Here is a 25,216-nt window from a genome sequence, read left to right on the forward strand (position 1 = left end):
ATAAAGACAACTGCACCGAAGAGCCTACTCAAACCAACACCACTTTAATGCTAACCTTTTGTCATTTTACCAAACCTTTTTTTAAGGTTGTATGTACTGTGACTTTTATAAACTTGAGTACACCTGTCCCAAACTACAGAGGAGTACAGGACAATTCTAAAAAGGGAGTCACATGCACAGAAAATACTATGAGAGAAGTTGTACTATTATGAGAACAGTCATACAATGAGAAGTCCTAAGTTTACAGGAATGCATTTCCAGCGTGTTTTGAGGAGGAAACTTTGTTGTAACCTTTTCCTCAGAGATACACGCCTATTCTATTCCCATTAGATTATGAAATTCATTCGTTCACCGGATTACAATTTATTTCCAAGACTATTCATACAATATTTTTTGTCCATTGCACCAGTAACCAAGAGAAAAATAACTCATGACATTGCTACTTTTCTTTCACTAAGATTTCACATTTTCTTTAAAAAAAAAAAAAAAAATCTTCCCTCTTTTCCTTAAAGAGTTGCCAGAATGTGTTTTCCAGAAAAACAAAAGCACAATATCATTCCCCCCCCCTTTTCAGCACTCCGACACCCCACGATACTAAGCAGCTATCAGATGATGTTGCAGATAAGCAAACACAGAATTAATGATAATGAATGCTAACCAGAATAAAAGGCCGGTCTGGGAATGAGCCTGGAACAAGCGCGTTATTAGCCTGCAACAATAGGACCACCGGGTCATTAGTGTCCACAGGGACGGCGCACTAAAAGAGGAAGAGGATCAAAATCAAGGGCTGGATTTGGAAACAGCTGCAGTGTATCAATGCGGGGGCCGGTATGGGGCTGCTCAGGGGCCAGTGTGGCAGGAGCCCCCCTGCTGGGCACAAACATGTGCACTGACAGAACGGGAGGGGGTGGAGAGGAGGAACATGTCACTAGAAACGCAGCCGGGGGGCGACATGCTGTTACTATTATTATTACCATTATTGTCACCATTTTTTTAAACGAAATGTATGAATTATGTCGGCCTGAATTTCTACACACACATCCAACATAGGAGAACTAAATGGAGGTCACCCACAAGGGAGGCTTGCGGAAAATTTATTTTGACTTTGAGAACTGTCAACAGGCTATATAGAAAATAGATTTTCTGCTAATAAAACATACAGTCAGCGTATAATTCTCCATCCCAGTTTGTATTTACACTATAGAACTGTCAGGAACCAAAAACAGCTTATATAACAGTACACAAAGGTAGTCTGGATGTTTGTTTTAATACATGGTTAACTGTACACCAAAAGGAAAAGTAAACCCACCATAATTAGACATTTCTGAAATTATATCCCTTTTAATTAAGAAATGACGTTAATACAAGAATCGAATCTCCGTAATGACGCATCATTTATATTTATATTAGATCACACAAAGAAATAAAAAAATAATTAAAAAGTTATTAGCATTGGACTGAGAAGCAGGGAGGTACCGAAGGAGACAGTTTTGATCATAATACTTAACATAAAAAAACAAGAGGCTTAGCAGTCTTGAATAAGTCATGTATACAGAACATACACAAAACAATTCTATAGCACTTTTTCTTCTTCATAACAAGATGCAACATCCAATTTCAATCACATTCACAATCTGAACATTTTCAGTATAAGAAAAAAAAAAAGAAAAGAGGGACATTTTTCCTACAATACTGGAAGCAGGAAAAATAATTTCTATATATCTATATATATATATATATGAAACATATATATCTTTAAATTAACAGTCAAATACATGAGCATATGTACAGTTTTACAAGGTAGCAAAGGCAAAAACGCTATTTGCAACATCCCTCTAAGTCTTAGATATCAGATCAATGTAATAAATTATCCTCGACATTTCCATTTGTGAAAAAAAAGAACACATCTTAAAACTACAAGTTAAAAGTCGGTCAAAAATATTAGCGAACCCATCTTTGTTTCAAAAGTGAAAGAAGATATTGCACCTTTTTCTTTTGATAAATCGTGTGTGTTTAAACCAGAGTACAATAAAATGACAATGCAAAAACAGCATACAATGCACAAGAGGAATTAAATTAGAACTATATTGCCACCGCAGGCTGACGTGGAGCCTCTCTCTCTTTTTTTAAACCATGTAACAAAAAAAACAAAACAAAACCCAAAAACACATTTCCTGTAACAAAACATCACAGTTTCATTTCACTGAATTATGCAAAAATAATGACAAGCAGAATCATCTCAACACGCTCTTTAAACATCTTATGACATGTGACAAAAAACAACAAAAAAAACCCTATTCAAGACTGCTAAGCGGAATCAACATGGTGCCATTGGAAACAGAACTACAAAAAAAAATAGATCATCATATATTGCCTTTTTGAAATGTTACACACGCAAGTCTCGGGGTTTTCATTTTGGCGGTACAATCTGAGTCACGACAGGAAAACAAGAACAAAAACAAAAAAAACTTGCTCAAGTCCAAAAAGAGATCCCAGATACGCTCTATTCAAAAAAACAAAAAACAGTGTACATAAGCATTTAGTAACAAATAAAGGTTTGCTGATTTTTAGAAATATATTTATCATGTCATTCTACAGCTAGTGTTTCCCACTAAGAAAAGTCTTCAAGGCGATGCGAGTCTAGAACCCTCTGTTTAAAAAAAAAAAAAAAGAAAGAAAAAAAAAGAAAAAGAAAGAAAAGGTCGTCTCCGTCCTCAGTGATGCGACCTTCTTTAGTGATCCTGCAGGATGACACACACACACACACACACGCTGTTTATTCCTCACACTAACTTACTCCCGACGCACACTCGTCCACGTGCCTAGAGGTCCAGATTGATTGACAGCTGATAGTTCCCAGTGGAGACCTTTTATTCATACACGGATTGCTGCTAATTTAAGACATAAAAACAACAACAAAAATTGCTATCAAATTGGCTTTTAAATGATACAACACGGAAAGTGTCAAATTTGAGGAAAATTGGTTGGATTTCATCCTTCCTCACTATTATAAAATAAATATGCACATGTAGTATCTTTGCATTGAGTTATATCAAACTCCCAGGGGTTAATTAAATATAACAGTGTGATGCAATGTAGTTCTATCCCATCACAATAATCAACATTTTTTTTATTAATACCTCCATTAAAACTGGGCTTTGCATCACTGTAAAGGCAGAATATTTGATTTAGCTCCTGTATTGGACTGTGCAGGTGTACCTAATGGAATGTCCTGTAATGTAATGTAAAAGCTGTAATTACAGCCGGGAGCATTCATTTACCTAAACCAGGAGGGGCGGAGCATTAATTGAAAGCAGATGATAATTGCAGAGAGGCGGTTACTTCCCCACATGTGAAAACTCATTTTATATAAGTTCATATTTTCACTTTAAAAATGATTTGGAGCGCACGACAAAGTGAAAAGGCTCTTTTATCACATGGTCATTTAAGAACAAGTATACTGCACCACACAGCAGCAACAGAACCAATGTTGTAACAGTAAGGAGCAAACTAGCATTGATGAGCTCATTGTAAACAGTACAATAACAACATGCCAGATTTACACCCCAAGAGCGTAGCGCCACCAACAGTTTAAAGTGCAAGCGGAGGTAGATACCGGATGCTGACCACTTGGAAAAATGCAGCTACTGCCATCTTCATTGGGAGGTTGTCTACAGCCACAGTTTTTAAATGCCAATGTTATTTTTGTCGAGCTGCTAATTACAGACCCCCAACGCTTTATTTGGCTGTGTATGTGACTGTAGGAGACACGGTGGTCCACAGAATAGGGACAATAGTTGGAGAATTTACAGTATATCCACCATGTTTTATAAATAGTGGCTTGAGCATAGGGATCTGTAGTGGGAGCACCTTTAAGTTGTAAGATTAATGTAAACGTAACTGTGCAGGTGTACCTAATAAATAGTCGTGTGAACCTATTTCTGCCACATGTCAAGCGGTGGTGTTGTCGAAAGGATGTCTAACATTCAGTAGATATTTTATAATATTTTTCCATAGATTTGTTGCAAGCTAGCCTTTTAAAACTAGTGTTCGTCTTACCTGAAGGCCCGGGGCTTGAGTCTGCTGAGCACCCTGGTTGAAGTAGGCCATGGGCTGCCTGTAGAAGTCCACCCAGGTGCTGAAGTCAGGATTGGAGGTCTGCTGAGATCCAGGAGCAGATGTTTGACCTGATGAGTGAGGTGGGTGGGAGAACAACCATGAAAACAAACTAAAGATGAGAGGATGGGGTGTAGTATGTAATCAATGTGCGCGCTCACCCCAAGCTTTGTTGTATTCTGGAGCGGCACTCTGGGCCTGCTGACCCTGCTGACCTGCAGAAGACAACAGCCATCTTTATTTCATGTGCACAAATTCATTGTAACGCGTGAATTTATTGTCGCGTATGTCAGAAAAGGAGATGTGCACTGGTTTAGTGTGCTTGCCTAGCTTTTTGTAATACTGCTCCCAGTCCATCTGGCCCGTCTGGGATCCATTGTGACCTGAAAGCAGACACAAACAGTGTCAGCTTCTCATCTGCGATTCTCTTCCCTAATCATTTCCATAGAGGGTAAACTGAAAGTGTGTCTGGACAGGAAAGAGGTGGTTAGCATCATCATCATGTCTCAAAACCATCCCGTCTGATTCCACACTGTCATAAAAACACTTTTCCATTCTCCTCTGTCATTTCAGCTCTGACAACATTCATTAGATCATGTGACTTCTGTCAGGTCACATGGCTTGTGTGAACTCACTGGGGTCCTGTTGGCCTGGAGGCTGCCAGATCTGGAAGGTTGTCCCCCATCCGCCGGTCATGAACGTCTGAGGTCCACTGTTAGAAGACAATGCCCGTTCAGAACACGTTCCCATGTATTTTTGAGCTATAAATGAATGCAAAACTGAAAAAAATTACTGTTGAGGAGGTGTGGCTGCTCCTTGGTTGTAGGGATTCATGCCAAAGCTGCCGTTTCCTCCCATCCCCGGAGCCTGCAGCGGACAGAGGGAAGCGGCCATAGAGAGAGAGAGAGAGAGAGAGAGAGAGAGAGAGAGAGAGAGAGAGACCACACTTGTGTTTAAAAGGAAGCCAACAGACAAGGTCAGAGGGCACGGCCGGGCACTGATGCACTCCATTAAGTCCATTTGATGGATTCTTGGTGTGTAACCTCTGGTGTCATCCAAGTGACCACCAGGGCCACAGCCACCACGCAACAACCCTCCCGCCCCCCATCCTCACTCTCTCTCGCGGTGGCAGCGACATGTGTGCTCATGAATATAAGCCAGGACAATAAGGCAACGGAGGAGCCAGACCACCTACCCCAATTCTCTCATCGATCAGCTGGCGAGCCTTTTCCAACTGCTGCGGAGTACCTCGGATGGAGAAGATGCGCACGTTGGGGTCAGTGTTGGGTGGCGGATTTCTCTGCAGCTCCACGTGAGCACGAGACTGCTCTTTGATGTTCTTGATGGTCTCGCCGCCTGCAAACGCATCAAGCACCTCTGTCTAAGCATCTCTCTAAATAATTCTAGACAAGCAGGAATAATCAGCTGTTGAAGGTTATGTTGCTGAGCAGCCGTTGTGATGCAATGTCGGCTAAAAGAAGCCAACTGTCTGTCGATGTTTCAACAAAGGTGTGGAAAAATTTTGAACTGCAAATTCACAGTAAACGATATCGCTATCAGTTACAGTTGGAAGAAAGTGAATGGCTTTATTTTGTTGCAGTTGTCTGGTGCATTTGAATGTTTAGCTCTGGGCATCAGGCCTCACTCATATATTTTTTTAAATTTTACTTCATTTTCTATCAAGAAAACTGATATGACTGTGAAAAGTGTTTAGTACTTTGTGAGCTCTAAAATTAATATAATGAAAATGACCATGTTTCAGATTATTAAGGACTTTAAAAAAAACAAAACAAATGGCATTCAGAGGTGCCTCAACTTAACTGGACGAGCTAAAGTAACATGCAGTCTTTATTTTCTATTATATTTACACACGCAAACGTACAGAGCAGGCCCCCGCCCAATCCTGCCAACTTACGCCAGTTGCATAGTCCTGCTCTAGTACATGAACGCACAAAGAAAAAGTTTCGTTTGACCTCTGCTTTCCGCGATGTCCTTATGCTTGTTAGAGTCAACGTGTCAGAGTATATCATTTTGTCCGCCCCTCTTAATGGAAATATGCTGCAATCTGCACAGAATGCTTGATATTTCTTTAAGTGATTGTCCACCGGTGGGTCGCAGATCTTTGCCAAAGAAATCATACAAAAATCTTGAGATTTTATTCTGAAGGGGTAAAATGGCGGCCCAACTAGACGCAGCGGGCCCTCTCTCTACTGATGTGGTTACATGTTTTGCGTTCACCAGAACACGTTTACTGTCAGAAGTTGCTGTTAGACATTGGCAGCAGCCAAACCCGAGGACACCAGGGAAGTACAGAAGCTAGGCATCCTCCGGCGGCCACCTCAACCCCTCACTTCTGCACTGCAACTGCAGATAAAGCGCCGGGGACGGTGTGAGGAAGCAGAGGGATACGGCCTAGGCTAACTGCTGAACAGTTTTCCATCGATCATCATGGTGAATGTTGATTCCTCAGATAACAAAATGACGATGTGCACCTTTTGAGATCCACCCAATGGACTGTGAGAATGTTGTGTTGATGTGCTCTCGAAAATATGGTGCGACGACGACATCCCTGTCTCGGCCACTGAGCTACAATAACTAGCATGTTATTGTGGGGGACAGACATGCTATGGCAGGAGGCAAGACCCGCAGTGACGATGTTTGTGTTTATATTAGTGACAGATCTAACTTCAATTATGGCCAAGGCGAGACCATATATCATGTTATTAAAATTGTAGTTGTGAAGGCCTACTGAGCTATCAAAAGAATAGTTTAATTCGTATTTTTTTTTGCACTATAATTATAAAAACCTTTGACAATACTAATTCTGAGTTGGTGAATAAAAAAAATCTACTGTTCCTGAAATGTTCATTGAACCGTTACTTCGCACTACCTTATTTCAAACTGCACAGTCTTAAATATTAGATACGAGTAGAAAAATTTCCAAAACTTGGGTCACCGCTTGCCATTAAAAGGGTGATGGTGGTTCCTGCAGCCAACCCAGTTGAGAAACACTGCTTTAATTGATTTGATCGATTTCCGAACACATGGCCATTCAGGATGATAGCCATCCTTGTGCTTCTGGTAATTTCTTCTGGACGCAATTTCCCTGTTATCGTGTATAACTGCTCAGCCTGATGTTGGCACACCTGCTGATGCGATTGATGCAGTTTGCTAGCTAGCTTTACTCTTGTAGACTGCATAATGGGAATGCAGGTTTTTATTTTTGGTTGTTTTCAATTAGTATTTTTTTCCCCACCCAACCACATCACAATCCAGGAGATTTTTAACTTCAGCCAGGATGTCAGGAGACAAGGGCGATTTCCGGTCTCCCTCTCTCCGGAAGAGTTGGCAGCTCTGACCGTGTTTTGCGGAATTGCTCAAAGCTGAAGTTGTTTCTTTACAAAGTCGCTTGATGCAGAGGTGAGCGTACAAAGAGGCCCCTGTCTGTCGCGATTACCTCACGTGAGGACAGCGTACAGACAATCCAAGGCATCTCGTCTCTGGCATCGTGTCGGGTCACACGACTGAACGTTACGCCGCAATGCTACCTTGCGACAACCGGCATGTGTCTCGCCACTTTTCTACTATTCTATGGTAACATCCGTGCAAATCGGGGAAACAAAAGGGGGACATCTTCTGCACACCCCCCTCCTCGGCATGAGATGCCAGCTTCCCGACGTGTGGGGAGAGCAATTACACCAGCAGGGAGAAATGAAACATAGCTGGCAGAAGAAAGGGGCCAAAATTGAAGCGTATCCTCCTCCTGGGATATCGTTTGTCTCTTTTTAGCCTTTTCATTCTTGACTCTGTGTTGTCCTCTGTGATGAGAGCAAGGACTGAATGAAGTTGGGGGGGCAAACAACTGCCACCACCCCACTTTCTTCTGAGATCCCAAGGAAAAAGGCTGAGGGTGCTTCCCGGGGGGACACCGGGGCTGTCCCGACATCAATTACACATTTGTTCACTTGTGGCTGACACTCTGATGACCCGGGCTGACCCCTGAATGAAAACGCTCATCAAAAACCTCTCCTCCTCCCGAAGCCTTCTCCGTGCTGCCAACAGACTGCACATGGGCCATTAAGGCATTGTCAAGCAAATGAAACTTCTGCCTTAATGAAGCCATTATGAGCTCTTCCAGTCAGACGGCAGAGAGCAATGAAGAGACTGACTATTCATTTCATGGACTGGCCTCAAGTCAGGACAGATAATACAGGTCTTATTAATGAGACTGGTTTAGTGCGCTGGAGAAAAGGAGGGGGACAAAAGTGAAACTGGTGACGGTATTCAGAAGGTCTGGTTAGTGGCTGGTGCTGAAGGGGGAAGGGGAGGACGCAGAGAACACCCTTGTGTGAGCAAGAAAGATCTTTTTGGAGGTGCTTCTAAACTGTACCTTCCACTGTCACGCATTCTTAATATTTTTGCATCCAACATGGTTGTGGAATGGGTTATATTTGAGTGAATGAATGAAATGAAATGTGCTGGTCCTTACAATGAAAATCATAAGCAGCACAAATGTTTATATTAGCATTTTATTGCTTTTACGGGAATACTTTTGCCTCGTTCAGTAGACTGGCTTACAAGCCGCTGTTTTGTACAAAAAAAATTCTCACAAAACACGTAATTTTTTTTCCTTTATATATATATATATATATATATATATATATATATATATATATATATATATATATATATATATAATATAAAATAAAAGGCAATTATGTAAAAAATGTCTTCTGTAAAATACTGAGTGCATAAAAATGTTTAACATTTATATTTACAAATATACAAGCTAAACTTTTATTCAAATGTACGGATCAATATCTTTATATGGTATTTCCTAACATGTATTAGCCGTTATATGGATGACTGAAGGGACTACGGAGCTGTAAGTGGCTGAGATTTTATGTCGTCACCTTCAGTATTTGTTATGGCAGGCAATTAATACAGGTTAAGCTTTTATTATCAGCTGAAGTAAGCATGTGTCCTGTTTTAACATTTGTTTTCAGTGTTAACGCTCACTTGTTAGCTTTTTAGTTACAGTAACAGATGAAACTTGTGTTAAGGGGGGAAAAAAAACACAAGGTAATGCAAAGTTTCGTCCAAAACGGTCTTGTCAAAGCTCGTGCAATGAATTTAACACTGTTTTAATGTGGGAGTAGATTGGTGGGTGGCTTGATCCATCAAGAGACGTTGAGCGACAGTGTGTGCATGAGCCAGTGTGTGTGAAGGGGGTCAAAAGCAGGGGGCAATGGGCTACATATGGCATCGTAAAGATATTAATCACCGCACCTTTTTAGGGTCGGCTGACAGCACCCAGACCCACCGCAACCTCGACCATATTGACCCACTTCATATGCTAATGCATAGAGAGGGGGGGACGCAACGCCCAGGTTTATTTGTTTCCCTTGCCCCGCTACATGCACAAAAGCCACTTGACATTTCTATTGCCATGTTTTTATCTTAGGTAAAGAGGGCCCCTTCGACCCCTCCCACCATCGCCTGCATGCACGCACGCACACACTCCAAGCAGATATGCGTGTGCACGCACGCACACACAAACACCTCCTTCCAATGCAATGGTCAATGACTTTTAAATAGCTGGCAATAGAGTGGGCATGAATAGCCAATAAGCTAATTCCTTCTATTCATTCCCTCGCTGCACTCTATTGGGCTTAAAGGGGCTCATTAGATGCCAGGCAGCCTTCCACATGATTGAGGGCTGTTATTATGCACCTTCAACAATTAATGTCACATTACACGCATTATCCCCATCATTAAGCCCTTAGTGAAGCCAATGAATGCCACTTGTGCTATATACATGAGGCCGGCAGAGAGAAAAGAGGGTGGTCACTCACCCCTCATCGGTTTTACTCAAGGGAAGAATGGCAAACGGTACTCATTTATTCAAAAGGTAGGTGGTGGTGGTGGTGATGCAATCTGTTGAGTTCTACTAACTGCATAGATGAACGGTGCTCGCACAAAAGATTCAAATCAGACATTCAAATCATATAGACACTATGCAATTAAATTTTGTATTTTATTTTTGTATTTACCTTTACCGATCACCAGGCCACACTTGTCAGCAGGGACAGCATACGTCACTTCCTGCAGTCCTCCAGGACCGCCCATGTTACAGTCACCTCGGCTTCTGCGGCCCATCACACCACCAAAGCCATCTCGCTCCTGAAGAGGAAGAAGTCACGACTCATTAAGAGAGCCATGAAAAAGGGGTATAAAAATCTTTGGCTCCTTGGTGTTGCTGCACATACCTGAGCAGTCTGAACCAGTTCATTGATGAGGTGCACAGCATGGTGGCAGTGGTCAGGCTGGCCCATGACCTGGGCAACACGATCCGGGCTGACTCCATCATCTGGAGGTCAAAAGTAGGGAAATTAATGGATTACCACATTATATATTGTGAAAAATTATCTGTTTTTACCTTGTTTGAACTGGATCCTGACCCCAGCATCATTCTGAATCTTCTTGATCATCTCTCCATTCCTGCCAATGATGATGCCAACTGCAAATCTGGGTACCACCACCTGATCCCGTCAAGTAAGACACATACGGGAAATATCATTTATACCAGGTTGTTCATTTGTCATGATAATGGTAATGTTTTAACTTATTTGAACATGCATACACGTTACTAAGGAATAAATCATAATACAATTCGCAGTTCCACTCGTCCAAAAGAAGCAGGGAGAACCAAAGCTTATTTAATCATACCCCCATTTGTTTCACATCAATTACAATACATTTATTCACTTCCTGTATTCCAAATGTAGTCTTTGGTAGTTTAAAATACATAGGAAAATGATAAGGTAATGTAACAATGTGGTAAAATACTTGTCAAAGTTCTTGTCACTGTAAATAATTCAGTTTCTTTACATGTCTATTTTTGTGCCAAGCCTTGGATTACCTGTCATTAAGTGAGGAACATCGTAATTGTAAATCAATGTTTAGAGCGTCCAAGAGTCACAAACAATAACAAGACTTGCTGAGATGTGAAATGCAGATAAACAGGCTCTTACATCCAGACTGCTTCCACCCATTTTGGATCCAAAGTCAACCCTGCCGGCCCTAAAATCTCCCTGGTCCTTATCCCGGATTAGCCTCACCACAAGTTCACGGGCTTGCTGTTAAAACAAACAAACAAAAACACCAAACATGTCAAACAATGAAGCCAAAACAAAAGACGATCTAAAGATGAAATAATGGAGCAGAAGCAGGGCCAAACCTGCACTTTGTGGGGGTCTCCAGTTATTCTTAGGGGCTTGTCTGCACCAGTGGGCATGGGGTCATCCTGAATCATGATCATCTGCACTCCTGTTCTCTCCTACACAGCAAGCAACACATTAAGACAGGATAATGAAAGATCTACTTTACTCAATTCTGCAGAGCACAGCTTTCATTTGTGTTACTGTGGAAAACAACCCCACCTGCAGCTGCTTGATGGTTTCTCCTCCCTTGCCGATCACCAGGCCCACTTTATTGGCGGGTATGAGGATCTGCTGAATGGCACCATTGCCATCCATCTCGCAGTGGAAGCCCGGCCCGTACCGACACTGCTCCACAATCTCGCTCAGCAGTCTCTTAGCCTGCCTGTGAGGGTGGGGGTGACAGTGGTAGCCAGTGTTAATTTCGGCAGCAGTTTTTAATTGTGCTTTAGTCATACTTTTTGACTATAAATAAATAAATAAATATATTTTAGTTTGTCATAATTCAGTCACCTAAATTGATTGTTAGTCTAGCTTTTATCGATAAAATCCTAAACATTTTAGTCAACTAAGGTTACACTAAATGTAACAAAATTATAAAGTAAAGAAATGCTTCTATAAAGTTTCATTGAAAGCACCTTTATTTAAGCTACCTACAAAGCATCGCAATAAAAAAAAATTCATAACAAAAAGTAGACCTGCTCCCTATGAATATCTATAAGTCAATTTCACACTAACTTATGCTATATTTTACTTGACGTTTTAAAAAACACTCATTTCTTTTTTGAAATGTTGAATAATACGACAGTACAACTACCGTATGAAGTAAATCAACTCTGCATAATGCACTGGGCATCTACAATGTAACTCTGTTCTTTCTGTTGCCATAAAAACAGCAGTAAACAACATATGAAAATAACAGATTGTAAAAATTGTCACTTGTCTTCGCTTCACTTGCCAGGATGACTCGCATTCAGATGTTGCTTCACGTTACTTTACATTTTTAGCTGTAATAATTGCGCCATATGGTTTACACAGTGTCGTCTTCTCCACAGCGTCAAACGTGAAATGTGACCACATATCTACTCTTCTCTTTTTCTCAGGCGGAGACATATTGCAGCGTGTACGTTGTTACAATATTACAGCATACGGTAACTGTATTTGCAGTGGAAAATTCAACAGCTCAACCTCACAAAGACAGTAGTTCTGACTGGATCTCCTCCATTACTGATCCCTCATCCCCTCTCCCACACGCAGCTAAAATAGCTGCTATCGGATATGTTCCCAACTTGTCCCTACAGTCTACAGAAAACAATTATCTAGCATTGATTTTCACTTCTGTCAACATTTTCATCTTGTTTTTATTGTTGATGAAACTGTCTCTTCAATTCATCATAGTTTTTGTCAACATGCATTTGTTTTTATTAGTGATCATCACGTTTTTCAATCGGGGAAAAAGGTCAAATGAACACGATTGCTAGCATTAGTCACCAAAAATTGCCAAAATGTTTTTTTTTTTTTTTTGCTTAGTTAGATTTGTCTTTGTACAAAGAGAGAAAGGGGTGTTAAGGACTGAAAGAGGGGAACATGGAAGGAGACGTGGGTTCGTGCCCTCCGCGACTCAACAATGGACACACGTTCACACAACGCGCAGCCCAGTTTTTTGTTTTTTTCCCCCCTTTTTTAAGTAAATCAGTCAAAGTGAAGAGGACTCACTCAATGTTCTCAGGGCTCCCGGTCAGAGTGCAGGGTCTGTCCAACATGCCTCCACTGTCTAAAAGGAAAAATCACACATAAGCACTACTGAACTGAACTCATTTTTAATTGCTTATTTACGTTGTCATGTTGGGAAAGATTAAGTTTTACAATTGTTTTTGCCAAGAATTCTTTGCGTTGATATGCAGACCACATTACTTGTGCGTTACAATCCGTTTACGTCTAGTGTACAACAATAGTACGAGCGACGCGCATTGTTCACGCATGGTTATGCATTATCACCACCACTTCATGTACCCGTCAGCGTGGCATTATTTGGTCCCACGTGACGCCACGCAACACCAAGCATCGTCCTTAGCTTCATTAATTCCTTTATTTGCAAGGGACCAATAAGATGTTGAACTCCAGAGAAGAAGCTGATGCATAGAAGAAACCTAAGTCTATATTTTATTGCAGCTGCAGACAGACAATGTGCAAATAGCAGGAAGGAGGCAATAAGCCAGAAAAAAAGAGACAAGTATATTGAGAGGGAATTGCTGACTAGAAGACATCGCACTGGCCATTATGATCACTGAACAGAAGGAAGATCACAAGGAAGATCAAAGAGGCCACAGAAATTACTTAAGAATTCCCCGACTTGCTCCAAAAGGTGGTGGAAAAGTTAACCCATGCATGTGATTGAGACAAGCAGAGGCACACTCTGATACACACCAGCGGCATTGTTTGCACGTAGGTTGCGGTGCATTCACGACTAGTTCACGGAAATTATGCGTGCCACAAAGTTTGAACATTTAAAAATTCTCTTTGCTCACTGGCGCACAGCCCCGCACAGGGTACACATACTTCACAACTGTTTACCACCAATTTACTCATCGGCACGCCATTTTGGAGACAAAGTGCGTACAGGTGTAAACGAGGATTAACACAGGAAACATGCCTTTCAATGTTATTTTTCACAGCAAAAATAGCAAGATTAACATGTGTTTTGGAGTCAGGAGCACTTAAGTTCTGTTAGAGTTGAAAGGAGTCCTTTACAAATCCAAACTGAAAGTGAGATTGGATGCTTGAGTGAATGCTACTTGAACTCACCAGATGCTATCTGGATCTTACAACCAGATTCTAGCTGGATTCTTGAAATCTGCTCGCCTCCTTTTCCAATGACTGTGGGAGGAGGAGGAGTTTTTAAAAAAATATATCGTTTAGACTGGGACCTATGCGGTGACCCAACAGCTGAGTAGAATATCAATACTGGTGATTACATGTGGAACATTAGCAGCGACTGTAATGAACTCAAAGCCTACTTACTGAATCCCACCATCTTATCAGGCACTTTGAAGTCTTCTGTCGTAAGAGCCCTGTGAGACAATCAATACAAAGTGTCTGAGCGGTTTTGAAAAATACAAAAATGAGCAGAATCAGAAATGATGCTCACCTTTGATGTACCATTGCACCAAGGTGGTTGCCTACTAACAGAATACAGATGACAGAACACAAGTTAGCATTTAAGAAAGAGCCATACAATCGGACAGATAACTGAGGAAGAACCATTTCAGCTGATGGGTAATGAAAAGCAGCTGCCAATCCACACGTCATGCCTGCTGTGTTCAAGGCTCACATTGGCCCTGATGTTGTGAATTTTGTGCACACCAGCAGGATCAGTGGGATCGTGGGTGCACCACAGAGTATTTCAGTCAGAAAAATGACAAGGGTGGGAGCTGGGTCAGTGGGTGCTGGTGTACAATTGAATTTTGACAGGTAGCACAGAGCAAGGGTCCTGCAGGGGTCACTGGAGGATGTGCCGTCATGGATGTAAACACCCACATCGCGGCGAGTTCAATCGATTTTCTGGTGGTTTGCACTGATTTCACTTCCTCTGGTAATGCACTGGAGTGAGGCTGGACATAGGGGGCTGCTATGAATATCAAAAAAAGGAGTCACACAAGGAGGTAAAATCTTTGCAACTGCCACATTTGATAATTGAATGCTGAGACTGTTGCAGTTTTATGTTGAGTGGTACAACCTTGAATGAAGGAAACCGGGACAACGTGTGAAAAAAGGGTGAATCAGTCAAACAAAGCTAAGGCTAAATTGTGTGTAAATTATCTGTGCTTTGAGGTCTGAACTTTTCACAGAAAAACACTGACAAGAGAGGGACATGGACAAGATTAAATGGCTATCGCGTTTCCACTTCATGGATTGTGTGAAATGACGGGACAAACATTTGCCTGATGTGAGTAAACACTTCTTGCAACATGATATGTAAAAACTAGGGGTGTAACATGTATTCACATTTTTTCCATATGGAGCTTTCAGTTTGGTACAGCTGCAAAACGATTTCTCACACAGTACACATTTCAGGTGAGAGACAGGAAGTGTACATTCTGTGTTGTGATGGACCTCCACAAGCCTGGATAGTATACCAAAAAGTGGACAAAAAGGTGTGAAAGTGGAGATCTAAGCTAAGATCGAAGTTACGGCCTTATGAAACCAGTTTTATTTTTTCCCAAATTTTGTTTCATTTTTTTTTTCCAAAATTCAATTTTCCCCCCTTTTAAATGTTTTTACCTTTTGCACTTATCACTATAGATTGTGTGCTTTTGCGACAGTAAATAAAATGTCCGTTAAGTAAATGCAAAAATCCTTACATTTATTGATGCAATACATCATTAGACAATTTTGCCCAGTATTTCAGGAACTGATGTACCTTCGCTCACTTGTCTAATGGGATGTCAGCCTCTGCACACATTGCTACAAAATCCTCAAACGATAACGTCCGTGCTTGTGGTTAAAGGGCTAGTTCGGATTTTTTGACATGAAGTTATGTGACATCACCATCAGTGGTGTAGTAATGGTCGCAGAACCGTGACGAGGAACATAGTTCAGATTAGTTGCTGGGGCCATTTATGTAAAGTGTTTGGCTTCTCAAAACAATATGCGTTCAAAAGAGTAATACATTTGCATCACAAAAAAGCCTCCTCAAAAAAATTTGACCTCACAAAACGCTCGCCGTTATATTTGTCTCCTGCCGTATCCCTGCGCACTGTCGCCTGTGCATTCATGTGCATGTGATGGAGATGCTCGTGGTAATGCCACTCTTCTTCCGCCATCTTGTTTACGTATGTGTTCCACAGCGAGCGTCTTCATCACATACACATGAATGCACAGGCGACACTGCGCAGGGACACGGCGGGAGACAAATATAACTCCAAACGTTTTGTGAGGTCAGATTTTTTTTGAGGAGGCATTTTTGTGAAGCAAATTAATTACTCTTTTGAACACATTGTTTTCAGAAGCCAAACTCTTTACTTAAATGACTCCAGCAACTAAGCAGAACTACGTTCCTAGTACACTGGACTCACGGGACCAACTGGGGTGTAAGTCACTGTTGCTGTAGTATATTGCTGATTGGGGATGTCATACAACATGTCAAAAAATCCGAACTATCCCTTCAAGGAAGACAGTCACGATACAATTCCAGTTGCGTTATTAATGCAAGACATTTTTTTGACACTACTATTTTGTTTACACAATTAGACAGGACATGGCAAACGGTGCACTTATGTTGAAGGCCAGAAGTGTGTTGAGAATGTCTGATGACTGTTAAGAGAAGCTGGGTGCCTCTCGTCCTTATTTCACTCAGGACTTGCACGACGTCAGCAGGCATCGTAAAACGCTTGGTTACATTAACAAGCAGGAGAAAACACTGGAAACACACTCATACAGCCTGAGTCGCACGCATGCAGCCACACTGGGATGCTCCGCTAAACTAAACTAACCCAGCTACCTTTTTTTTTTTTTTTAAAAGCATCTTTAATGCATAAAATATCAGTGGACGCCCAAATCCTTGAATTTTTCTGGATGCCCCCCCCAGCAACTAAGTGGAACTGCGTTCTTCATCACAGAAATCTGACCAGAACTGGACTTAGGAGACCAAGTGGGGGGTACGTCGCTAATATTGGACTACAATGCTGTTGGGGATGTCATTCAACTTCATGTCAAAAAATCTGAAAGAGCCCTTTAAAAGACGGGTGGATGCATTAGATTCAATAACAGAGTAAAATGGTGGCCTGGTTGGCGACCTAACCTCTACAGGTCTGTTGGTGCATGACAACCAGTGGAGGCACATTTATGTCAAACCTGTCTTAGCTTCCACCTTTATAGAACGGCCACCTGCCTAAAGCGGCCACTGAAAAATCCCCCGCAGCAAATGTACATGTTTATAGACCCTGTGTATAGCAGTCACCTGTCCAACGCGGCCAGCGGCCACACATTTTGTCTCCCTTGGTCAATATCTGACCGCATATAGCGGCCAAATTACCGACTCAAGTAGAATGCGTCTGTGTAGGCTCTCAGTCGTACAGGAGTTGTCCATCGAGGAAAAGGCTTCTTGAGACGTCATCTGTACTTCTGTGTAGAAGGTGTCGGACGTTTCGCTCCTCATCCGAAGAGCTTCGTCAGCAAACTAATAAGTGCTGGTAGCTTAGGCCTTAAATACAGTAAGAGTGGGCGGAATTGGTGTGCCAACACCCTCCTCCTATTGGTTCGTTACACTAAGCCTGCATTCCTCATCTTTACAGTGGTATAATCCTATCCTGTTATTCACACCTACGATAAAAGGGAAGTGTCGCTCCCTGAATTGGGTATGAACGACTCTGATACTGGCTTGTTAGCATCTATTGTTCTGGCTCGGCCCTGCCTTCACCTCATTTGCAAGACTAAGAGCTGTGGGTTTTGGTCTCAGTAACCTGCTGAACACAGGGTCCAAATTGAACCTCAAACCACCATTCCGATTCAATGATGGGTTCTGTTGTTTGACAAAAATAGCTTCCTTTACTCCTCTTTCAAACCATCTGTTTTCTTTGGCCAAAATCTTTACCTCGCTGTCCTCAAAAGAGTGATTGGTAGCTTTCAGGTGTAGATGTACTGCTGATTGAGGACCACTAGCATTGTCCCTGCGATGTTGATAAAGCCTTTTTTGGAGCATTTGCTTAGTTTCCCCAATGTAGTGCTCTTTGCATTCCTCATCTTTACAGTGGATGGAATAGACCACATTGCTCTGTTTCTGGTTTGGAGCCTTGTCTTTAGGATGCACTAATTTTTGTCTCAGGGTATTTACTGGTTTGAAATAGGTAGGAATTTTGTGTTGCCATAAGATCCTCTGGAGTTTTTCGGAGACCCCCGCTACATAAGGGACTACCACTCCTCTCCTTTTAGCTTCTGTGGGCTTTTGGGTTTCTTTCCCTACTCTCTTCTTTTGACATTTGTTAAAAGCCCACCGTGGGTACCCACAGGTTGAGAGCGCTCTCTGGACATGTTGTGTCTCCTTTTTCTTTCCCTCAGCACTAGTTGGTATTTGTTCCGCTCTATGTTGGAGGGTCCTAATAACCCCTAGTTTATGTTGTAGTGGATGGTTTGATTCAAAAAGCAGGTATTGGTCAGTGTGTGTGGCCTTTCTAAAGACCTCTGTAAGTAGCTGTCTGTCCTTTCCTATAATTACCTTGCAGTCTAAGAAGGCTAGTTGGTTTTATTTAGTGTCCTCGCGAGTAAATTTGATATTGGTGTCCACCGCATTGATGTGATCTGTGAAAGACTGAATTTCTTGTTTTTTGATTATGACAAAGGTGTCATCCACGTATCTAAACCAGTGCCTTGGTTTTGTCCCTGAGAAGGATGTGAGAGCCTGTTTCTCCATCTCTTCCATGTACAGATTCGCCACTATGGGTGAGACTGGTGAGCCCATAGCACAACCATGAATTTGTCTGTAGAATTTCCCTCTAAACTGAAAATATGTGGTGTTAAGGCAAATTTCCAGTAATTGGCAGATGTGGTCAGCACATCACATTTAGAGGGAAATTCTACAGACAAATTCATGGTTGTGCTATGGGCTCACCAGTCTCACCCATAGTGGCGAATCTGTACATGGAAGAGATGGAGAAACAGGCTCTCACATCCTTCTCAGGGACAAAACCAAGGCACTGGTTTAGATACGTGGATGACACCTTTGTCATAATCAAAAAACAAGAAATTCAGTCTTTCACAGATCACATCAATGCGGTGGACACCAATATCAAATTTACTCGCGAGGACACTAAAGAAAACCAACTAGCCTTCTTAGACTGCAAGGTAATTATAGGAAAGGACAGACAGCTACTTACAGAGGTCTTTAGAAAGGCCACACACACTGACCAATACCTGCTTTTTGAATCAAACCATCCACTACAACATAAACTAGGGGTTATTAGGACCCTCCAACATAGAGCGGAACAAATACCAACTAGTGCTGAGGGAAAGAAAAAGGAGACACAACATGTCCAGAGAGCGCTCTCAACCTGTGGGTACCCACGGTGGGCTTTTAACAAATGTCAAAAGAAGAGAGTAGGGAAAGAAACCCAAAAGCCCACAGAAGCTAAAAGGAGAGGAGTGGTAGTCCCTTATGTAGCGGGGGTCTCCGAAAAACTCCAGAGGATCTTATGGCAACACAAAATTCCTACCTATTTCAAACCAGTAAATACCCTGAGACAAAAATTAGTGCATCCTAAAGACAAGGCTCCAAACCAGAAACAGAGCAATGTGGTCTATTCCATCCACTGTAAAGATGAGGAATGCAAAGAGCACTACATTGGGGAAACTAAGCAAATGCTCCAAAAAAGGCTTTATCAACATCGCAGGGACAATGCTAGTGGTCCTCAATCAGCAGTACATCTACACCTGAAAGCTACCAATCACTCTTTTCAGGACAGCGAGGTAAAGATTTTGGCCAAAGAAAACAGATGGTTTGAAAGAGGAGTAAAGGAAGCTATTTTTGTCAAACAACAGAACCCATCATTGAATCGGAATGGTGGTTTGAGGTTCAATTTGGACCCTGTGTTCAGCAGGTTACTGAGACCAAAACCCACAGCTCTTAGTCTTGCAAATGAGGTGAAGGCAGGGCCGAGCCAGAACAATAGATGCTAACAAGCCAGTATCAGAGTCGTTCATACCCAATTCAGGGAGCGACACTTCCCTTTTATCGTAGGTGTGAATAACAGGATAGGATTATACCACTGTAAAGATGAGGAATGCAGGCTTAGTGTAACGAACCAATAGGAGGAGGGTGTTGGCACACCAATTCCGCCCACTCTTACTGTATTTAAGGCCTAAGCTACCAGCACTTATTAGTTTGCTGACGAAGCTCTTCGGATGAGGAGCGAAACGTCCGACACCTTCTACACAGAAGTACAGATGACGTCTCAAGAAGCCTTTTCCTCGACTCAAGTAGAAGTTTCATGCACGAAAAAGTTTCGTTTTTCAATCAATGAAGCCATCGTTTGTAGACTTTAATTACCGAGTCCTAGCTCAGTCACACTCATTCACAAGATCCACACAAACTGTCAGTTGTTCGACATAAAAAAAGCAGCCTTCTTTTGAGCTTGCTATTTCCTGATCAAACATGTAACTTTAAGAGCATTTGCACCAAAACATTACCGCAAAGTAGGCTGGGAACAGGACGTGCTCCCAGCGACGCTACAATAAAAAAAACATACGCTAGCATGCATGCGGCAGTGGGAGCAAAACTGAGTTCGGTTGTACTTAATTGAAGTATTTTAGAATGTACTCATGTTATTTTTGATCAATCCTCATCCACAAATCCATCAAAGTTCTCATCTTCTGTATTCGACACAAACAAGCCGTCTTCTTTTCCGTTCGCTACTAGTCTGTTAACTTGTCAGTGTTATTCAGCTCCGACGCAAAGAAGGAAACTTCTCCTGTTGCTTCTGCCAACTTTATTTCTTGAACGCGGCCACCAGAGAGCAGTTCAGAACACACACACACATCTCTCAGCATCGTCTCTCCTTCCTGCTTGCCCACAAGGCAAAAGTTAAACAAGCCCCACCACATAGCTGTCCAGGCAATGCCTGTAACAAGTGACACCGTTTATTTCCTGGTGCCGCTTGTTGTGGGGAAGGAGAGACTCCCGTCGCCGATGCACTTTAATCGTTTTATTAACAGCGGAGAACACTGCAGGACTTTACATCCACGCCAACATAAACACACTTCTCAACTCTCTCGAAACTCACAGCTAGCACTTCCCGTCACTTCCTGATCAACTAAAGCTGTAATGACACTCTGCCGTATAAAAAGTAAAATATTAAAAACGAACGTAAGACATTACTAGCACAGCTTTGTTCTGTGGGTCGTGGATAATAACAAGCCTAGTAGTGCTGTACAACTTTTATCTGCAGTCCCACAGTGCCCACTACTGGTCAACATTATTATTTTTTTTCCCCCTTTTTTCCCTCTACTGGTCAACATTCAAACTGGAGCCAACCTGTCTATAGCGGCCACTTTTGCAGTCTCCCTCTAGTGGCCGCTATAGACAAGTTTGACTGTCTGTGTGTGTGGTTGTGTGTATATATATATATATATAAATAAATAATTGCACAAGATAGTATACAAGAGACTTGCCTCCATTGTCAAGCGCACGTTTCTGGCCTCCGAAGCCGTAGAGAGAAGGGTCAATGACAGGAGAGGGGCTGCTGTGCATGTTGGGCATTTGGTCTCCTCCCATCTTGGCGGCCATCTGGAGCCAAATCACAGTGAGACATGTGCAATGAGGGCCTTTTTGTTCACCTTTTAGGATTAACTCCCCAAGTCTGCTTAGCTTTGTCTTTGGCTTATTTTTGTGATGCCAGTGACAACAAAAAGGAAGAGCATTCTGATGACTACAGATGTTCCCAGCTGATATTGATATCTGGCAGATATCTGCAAGAAACCCGGCCTGCATGTCAAATCTCCGATCCAAGTTGTCGATTACAGACGCTGCCCCAGCACGTCTATCCAGCAGTGACCGGATAGAGCCCATGTGATCACAACAACGTTTGCTAGCATGCGAATATAGTAGCAAAGAGCAGGCGTAATGTCAGCTGGTGGCAGTAAAAAAAAGACGTGCATGTCACGCACAAGTTTTGCTCGGTGGCACAGAAATGGGGAAGTTTATTACAACCAACTTGATTACAAATATGAAGCGAAATCAATCGGAAAACTTCCATGGGACGAAAAAAATCATTAGGTATAACAGAAAAAAGCGAGTCTGTCGGTAGTGAGTAAAGTCGGGTTTGAAGGTTTCATTGAGCACCTCGAACCGCGCTATATTATGCTTAGCTGCCACTACATTTTGGATGATACTACCCACCACATGCATACAAAAGTAAATGGATGCGCGTTCTGTTTGAGTGATATTACTTGATCAAGTCTTCGCAGACATTCCACATTACAAAATATGTATTAAAAGTATGTATGATTCATGCTTTAATAAGCCACACTACAAAATAAAAGTATAATTTGTGTGGATGTCAGACCAATATTGGCCAATATTCAAGGCTGCATTACCTGTATTGTATTGAAAGCGACCATGACCATTGAAGCTTATGCAAGAGACACAAACATCTCCGTCCTGACTGCTCAATACAAATAAGGCTACAGCAGCCAAAGGTTGCCACCAATAATAAAAAGAAGGGAATGTCCTGTACCACTCAAAAGACTCAATACACTTGTTGAATGTAAGGTGAATGTGTCATAATTAAATGGTATTGCTCTTACCGCTGGTTATTCATGACATCCGCCACTTTGCACAACAGATGTAAAACTTGAAATATGTTCCAAAGTCAGGAAACGTTCAGCATAGCACTGTTTCGCAAAGTGATGGTGAATGAGGTAACGCTCACCTTCACAGAACTTTTCATTCATGAGTACAGTTCATGAACACAGTCAAAAGACTGGATTCACCATGTCATTCGATAGCTTGAGAAAGTGCGGCCAATATTTTGACTGGTACATACAGTAAGAGTATAGTCATTCAGGGCACACCCACCATACAGTGCAGGGTTTCCGCTACATGTAATTGATCGTGGCGCACCGACACGACAAAATAAGCCACCATACCTTAAAAATTTGTTATAAACAATGTCAATATATTTTATGAGTGGATATACTGTATACACTATATACAGTAGTGTGGAAAAGTGTGTGCCCCCTTCCTGATTTCTTACTGTTGTCACACACACACAAAAAAAAACTCACAATCGCTAGGCGTTACTTTCACTCTTGTCCTATCACTGCTCTCTGTCGCCTGTCCATTGTTATGCGTGTGTTCCACAGGGTTTACATGCACGAGTGAAGATGCACGACTCTCGCGTTGCAGCGGTCATCTGCTGTGGAACACACACACAACAATGGACAAGCGGCAGCGTGCAGTGATACGACGGGAGAGAAAGTAACGCCGAGCCATTGTGAGGTCTGATTATTTAGAGGAGGCATTTTTGTGATGTAAATGTATTACTCTTTTGAACGCATATTGTTTTGAGAAGCCCCACTAACCAACCAGAACCACGTCCCGCATCACCAAAATTCGACCATAACTCGGCTCATGGGACGAAGTGACGGGTGGGGGTGTTGGGGGGGTAAGTCACTACTGATGCACTACACTGCTGACGGGGATGTCATACAAGTTCATGTCAAAAAATCCGAACTATCCCTTCCTTTAAGAACCTGCCCTAATGTCACCTGCATGTTTACAGTGTTTACATGGCATCGATGTAACAATATACCACTTCTCCCATAATCATCAACCACCACATTACCCTGAACTTCAAGGTGCTTTGGAAACAACCCATAAAAACTACAGAGAATTTCTTTTCACCCAGTAAAACAGTAATAAAGGTTCCTGGTAATGGTGGTGGGAAAGGGGCAGCCACAGCCACATGCTAACAAGGCATTCGGTCAATACTGGGCCAGGACTTGGTTTTTGGTGGACAGCATCTGATTTGTACCCCTTAATGTTACTAGCTGGGTGACAGCTGTCACTAAACATAAATTCACCTCATAAAAACAAGTAGGAGGCCCTGTAAACCAAGTTAGTCAGCTTAACTGCGGCGGCCATGTTTATTGTGGTCAATGTCTGACGTATGGCAGAATTTAAAAGAAATCTGATTTGCTCGGTGCTTTATACTGAAATTATTTCACTAACAATTTCTGTGCCGCAAATAAAAAAGGTCAACTGTGCAGAAGCACTCGCGATTGGGGGGGGGGACGACGTTACATTATGACTTGGCCTAACTCCAACAGATACGACCAAACAAGCTAGCTTGCCCAGCTTAGTTAGCCGTGCTAGCGTTCTGGTGTTTACTACCACGAGCAAAGCACGACACAAGTTCAACGAATTAGCACTGCTTTCCGTTAAAACGACGAAGCCGTGGGTGGGTTACTGGTAGTGGCTGTCAAACTGGCTGCTGTGTCGTTTGTTTTATTGGTGCAACAGCAGCTTTTTACGAAAGCTAACTAAACAAAACTCGCGTAGCTAACTTTCTGACAGCGTGTCAAGACTGTCAGTGTTGGTGAGCTAGCATGCTAGGCTAATCGCCAACTTCTGAGACTTGACAACAGGTTGCCGTGCGTCGACGTAACTTGACAAAGTTGCACAAAACTTTCAAGATCATACTTAGTCCTCGGTGTCTTGCGTCAGAAATCAGTCGCCCGGTGGTGTCGACGGCTGTGGCCGACGCATTTAGCGTGTAGTCGGTGTCTGCTGGAAACTAATCTGTTGGCTCAGCTATGCTTACCAGGCTAGTAGCTATTAGCTTGCTAGCTAGCTGGCTGGGTGCATGAGGACTGTTTGTGGTTGAAGGGGAGGTCGGGGGGGGGGGTTCTTTGGTGCCACTAAAAGCGACCCACTTCAGCAGTTTTACCTGTCGGACCCGGCGTATCGTGTCTGCGAAGTCATCTTTCGTTCCGGGCTGAGCCACCGAGGCCTGTCCCTGAACCAGCTCCGCCATCATCATCACTCGCCTCGGCAGCTGAGAGCTTCACTTGGTGGGGGGGGGGGAGGGGAAAAAAAGGAGCACGTGTGCCAAGCCCAAGTTCCGAGAGCAGCGAAATCTCGCGAGGTGTTAAAACCAGAGAAAAAAGTACAATAAACATACCGGTAAACCAAAATATATTCAGTATATTACAGTTACAATTTAAAACATTGGCAAATAATTTCAGCGTTATTAAAAACATCAACAGATAATATACACAAACAAATCACGCTGGTTACATTGTAAAATAAAACAAGCTGCACTATTTTTTTTTAATAAATATAAATAGGTTCAATATAAATACATACATGATGTACAATATTGGCTCAT

The 25,216-nt window shown here is 42.3% G+C and overlaps 1 protein-coding gene across 4 annotated transcripts; it reads right to left on the bottom strand.

The window, feature by feature from the left end:
- Positions 1-1,248: 1,248 nt before the first annotated feature.
- fubp3 (far upstream element (FUSE) binding protein 3) lies at positions 1,249-24,925 on the bottom strand. Of its 4 annotated transcripts, none has more exons than XM_054757411.1 (19): positions 24,776-24,925; positions 21,498-21,612; positions 14,485-14,515; positions 14,358-14,407; positions 14,142-14,213; positions 13,053-13,110; positions 11,559-11,721; positions 11,357-11,455; positions 11,151-11,255; positions 10,556-10,658; positions 10,386-10,486; positions 10,170-10,299; positions 5,312-5,472; positions 4,910-4,983; positions 4,752-4,828; positions 4,443-4,499; positions 4,278-4,331; positions 4,060-4,187; positions 1,249-2,741 (listed from the first exon to the last, which is right to left on the bottom strand). In XM_054757411.1, the coding sequence occupies exons 1-19, from the start codon at positions 24,866-24,868 to the stop codon at positions 2,733-2,735; spliced, it is 1,680 nt and encodes a 559-aa protein (XP_054613386.1). In that variant the 5' UTR covers positions 24,869-24,925; the 3' UTR covers positions 1,249-2,732. The 4 variants fall into 4 exon arrangements, with proteins under 4 accessions (XP_054613386.1, XP_054613385.1, XP_054613388.1 ...); XM_054757410.1 differs by having other exon boundaries at positions 14,485-14,518; XM_054757413.1 differs by lacking the exon at positions 24,776-24,925 and adding an exon at positions 24,529-24,690.
- Positions 24,926-25,216: the final 291 nt, after the last annotated feature.

The sequence above is a fragment of the Dunckerocampus dactyliophorus genome, chromosome 17, assembly GCF_027744805.1.
Source record: "Dunckerocampus dactyliophorus isolate RoL2022-P2 chromosome 17, RoL_Ddac_1.1, whole genome shotgun sequence".
Classification (NCBI taxonomy): Eukaryota; Metazoa; Chordata; class Actinopteri; order Syngnathiformes; family Syngnathidae; genus Dunckerocampus; species Dunckerocampus dactyliophorus.

Excerpts from the sequence above, each read along its gene's own strand:
- fubp3 (XM_054757410.1), bottom strand. The coding sequence starts at position 24,868 with ATGATGATGGCGGAGCTGGTTCAGGGACAGGCCTCGGTGGCTCAGCCC. Across the intron at positions 14,408-14,484 it reads GGTGCAATGGTACATCAAAG|GGCTCTTACGACAGAAGACT; the intron begins GTGAGCATCATT and ends ATTGTCTCACAG. Across the intron at positions 10,487-10,555 it reads CAGGATCCAGTTCAAACAAG|ATGATGGAGTCAGCCCGGAT; the intron begins GTAAAAACAGAT and ends TTTGACCTCCAG.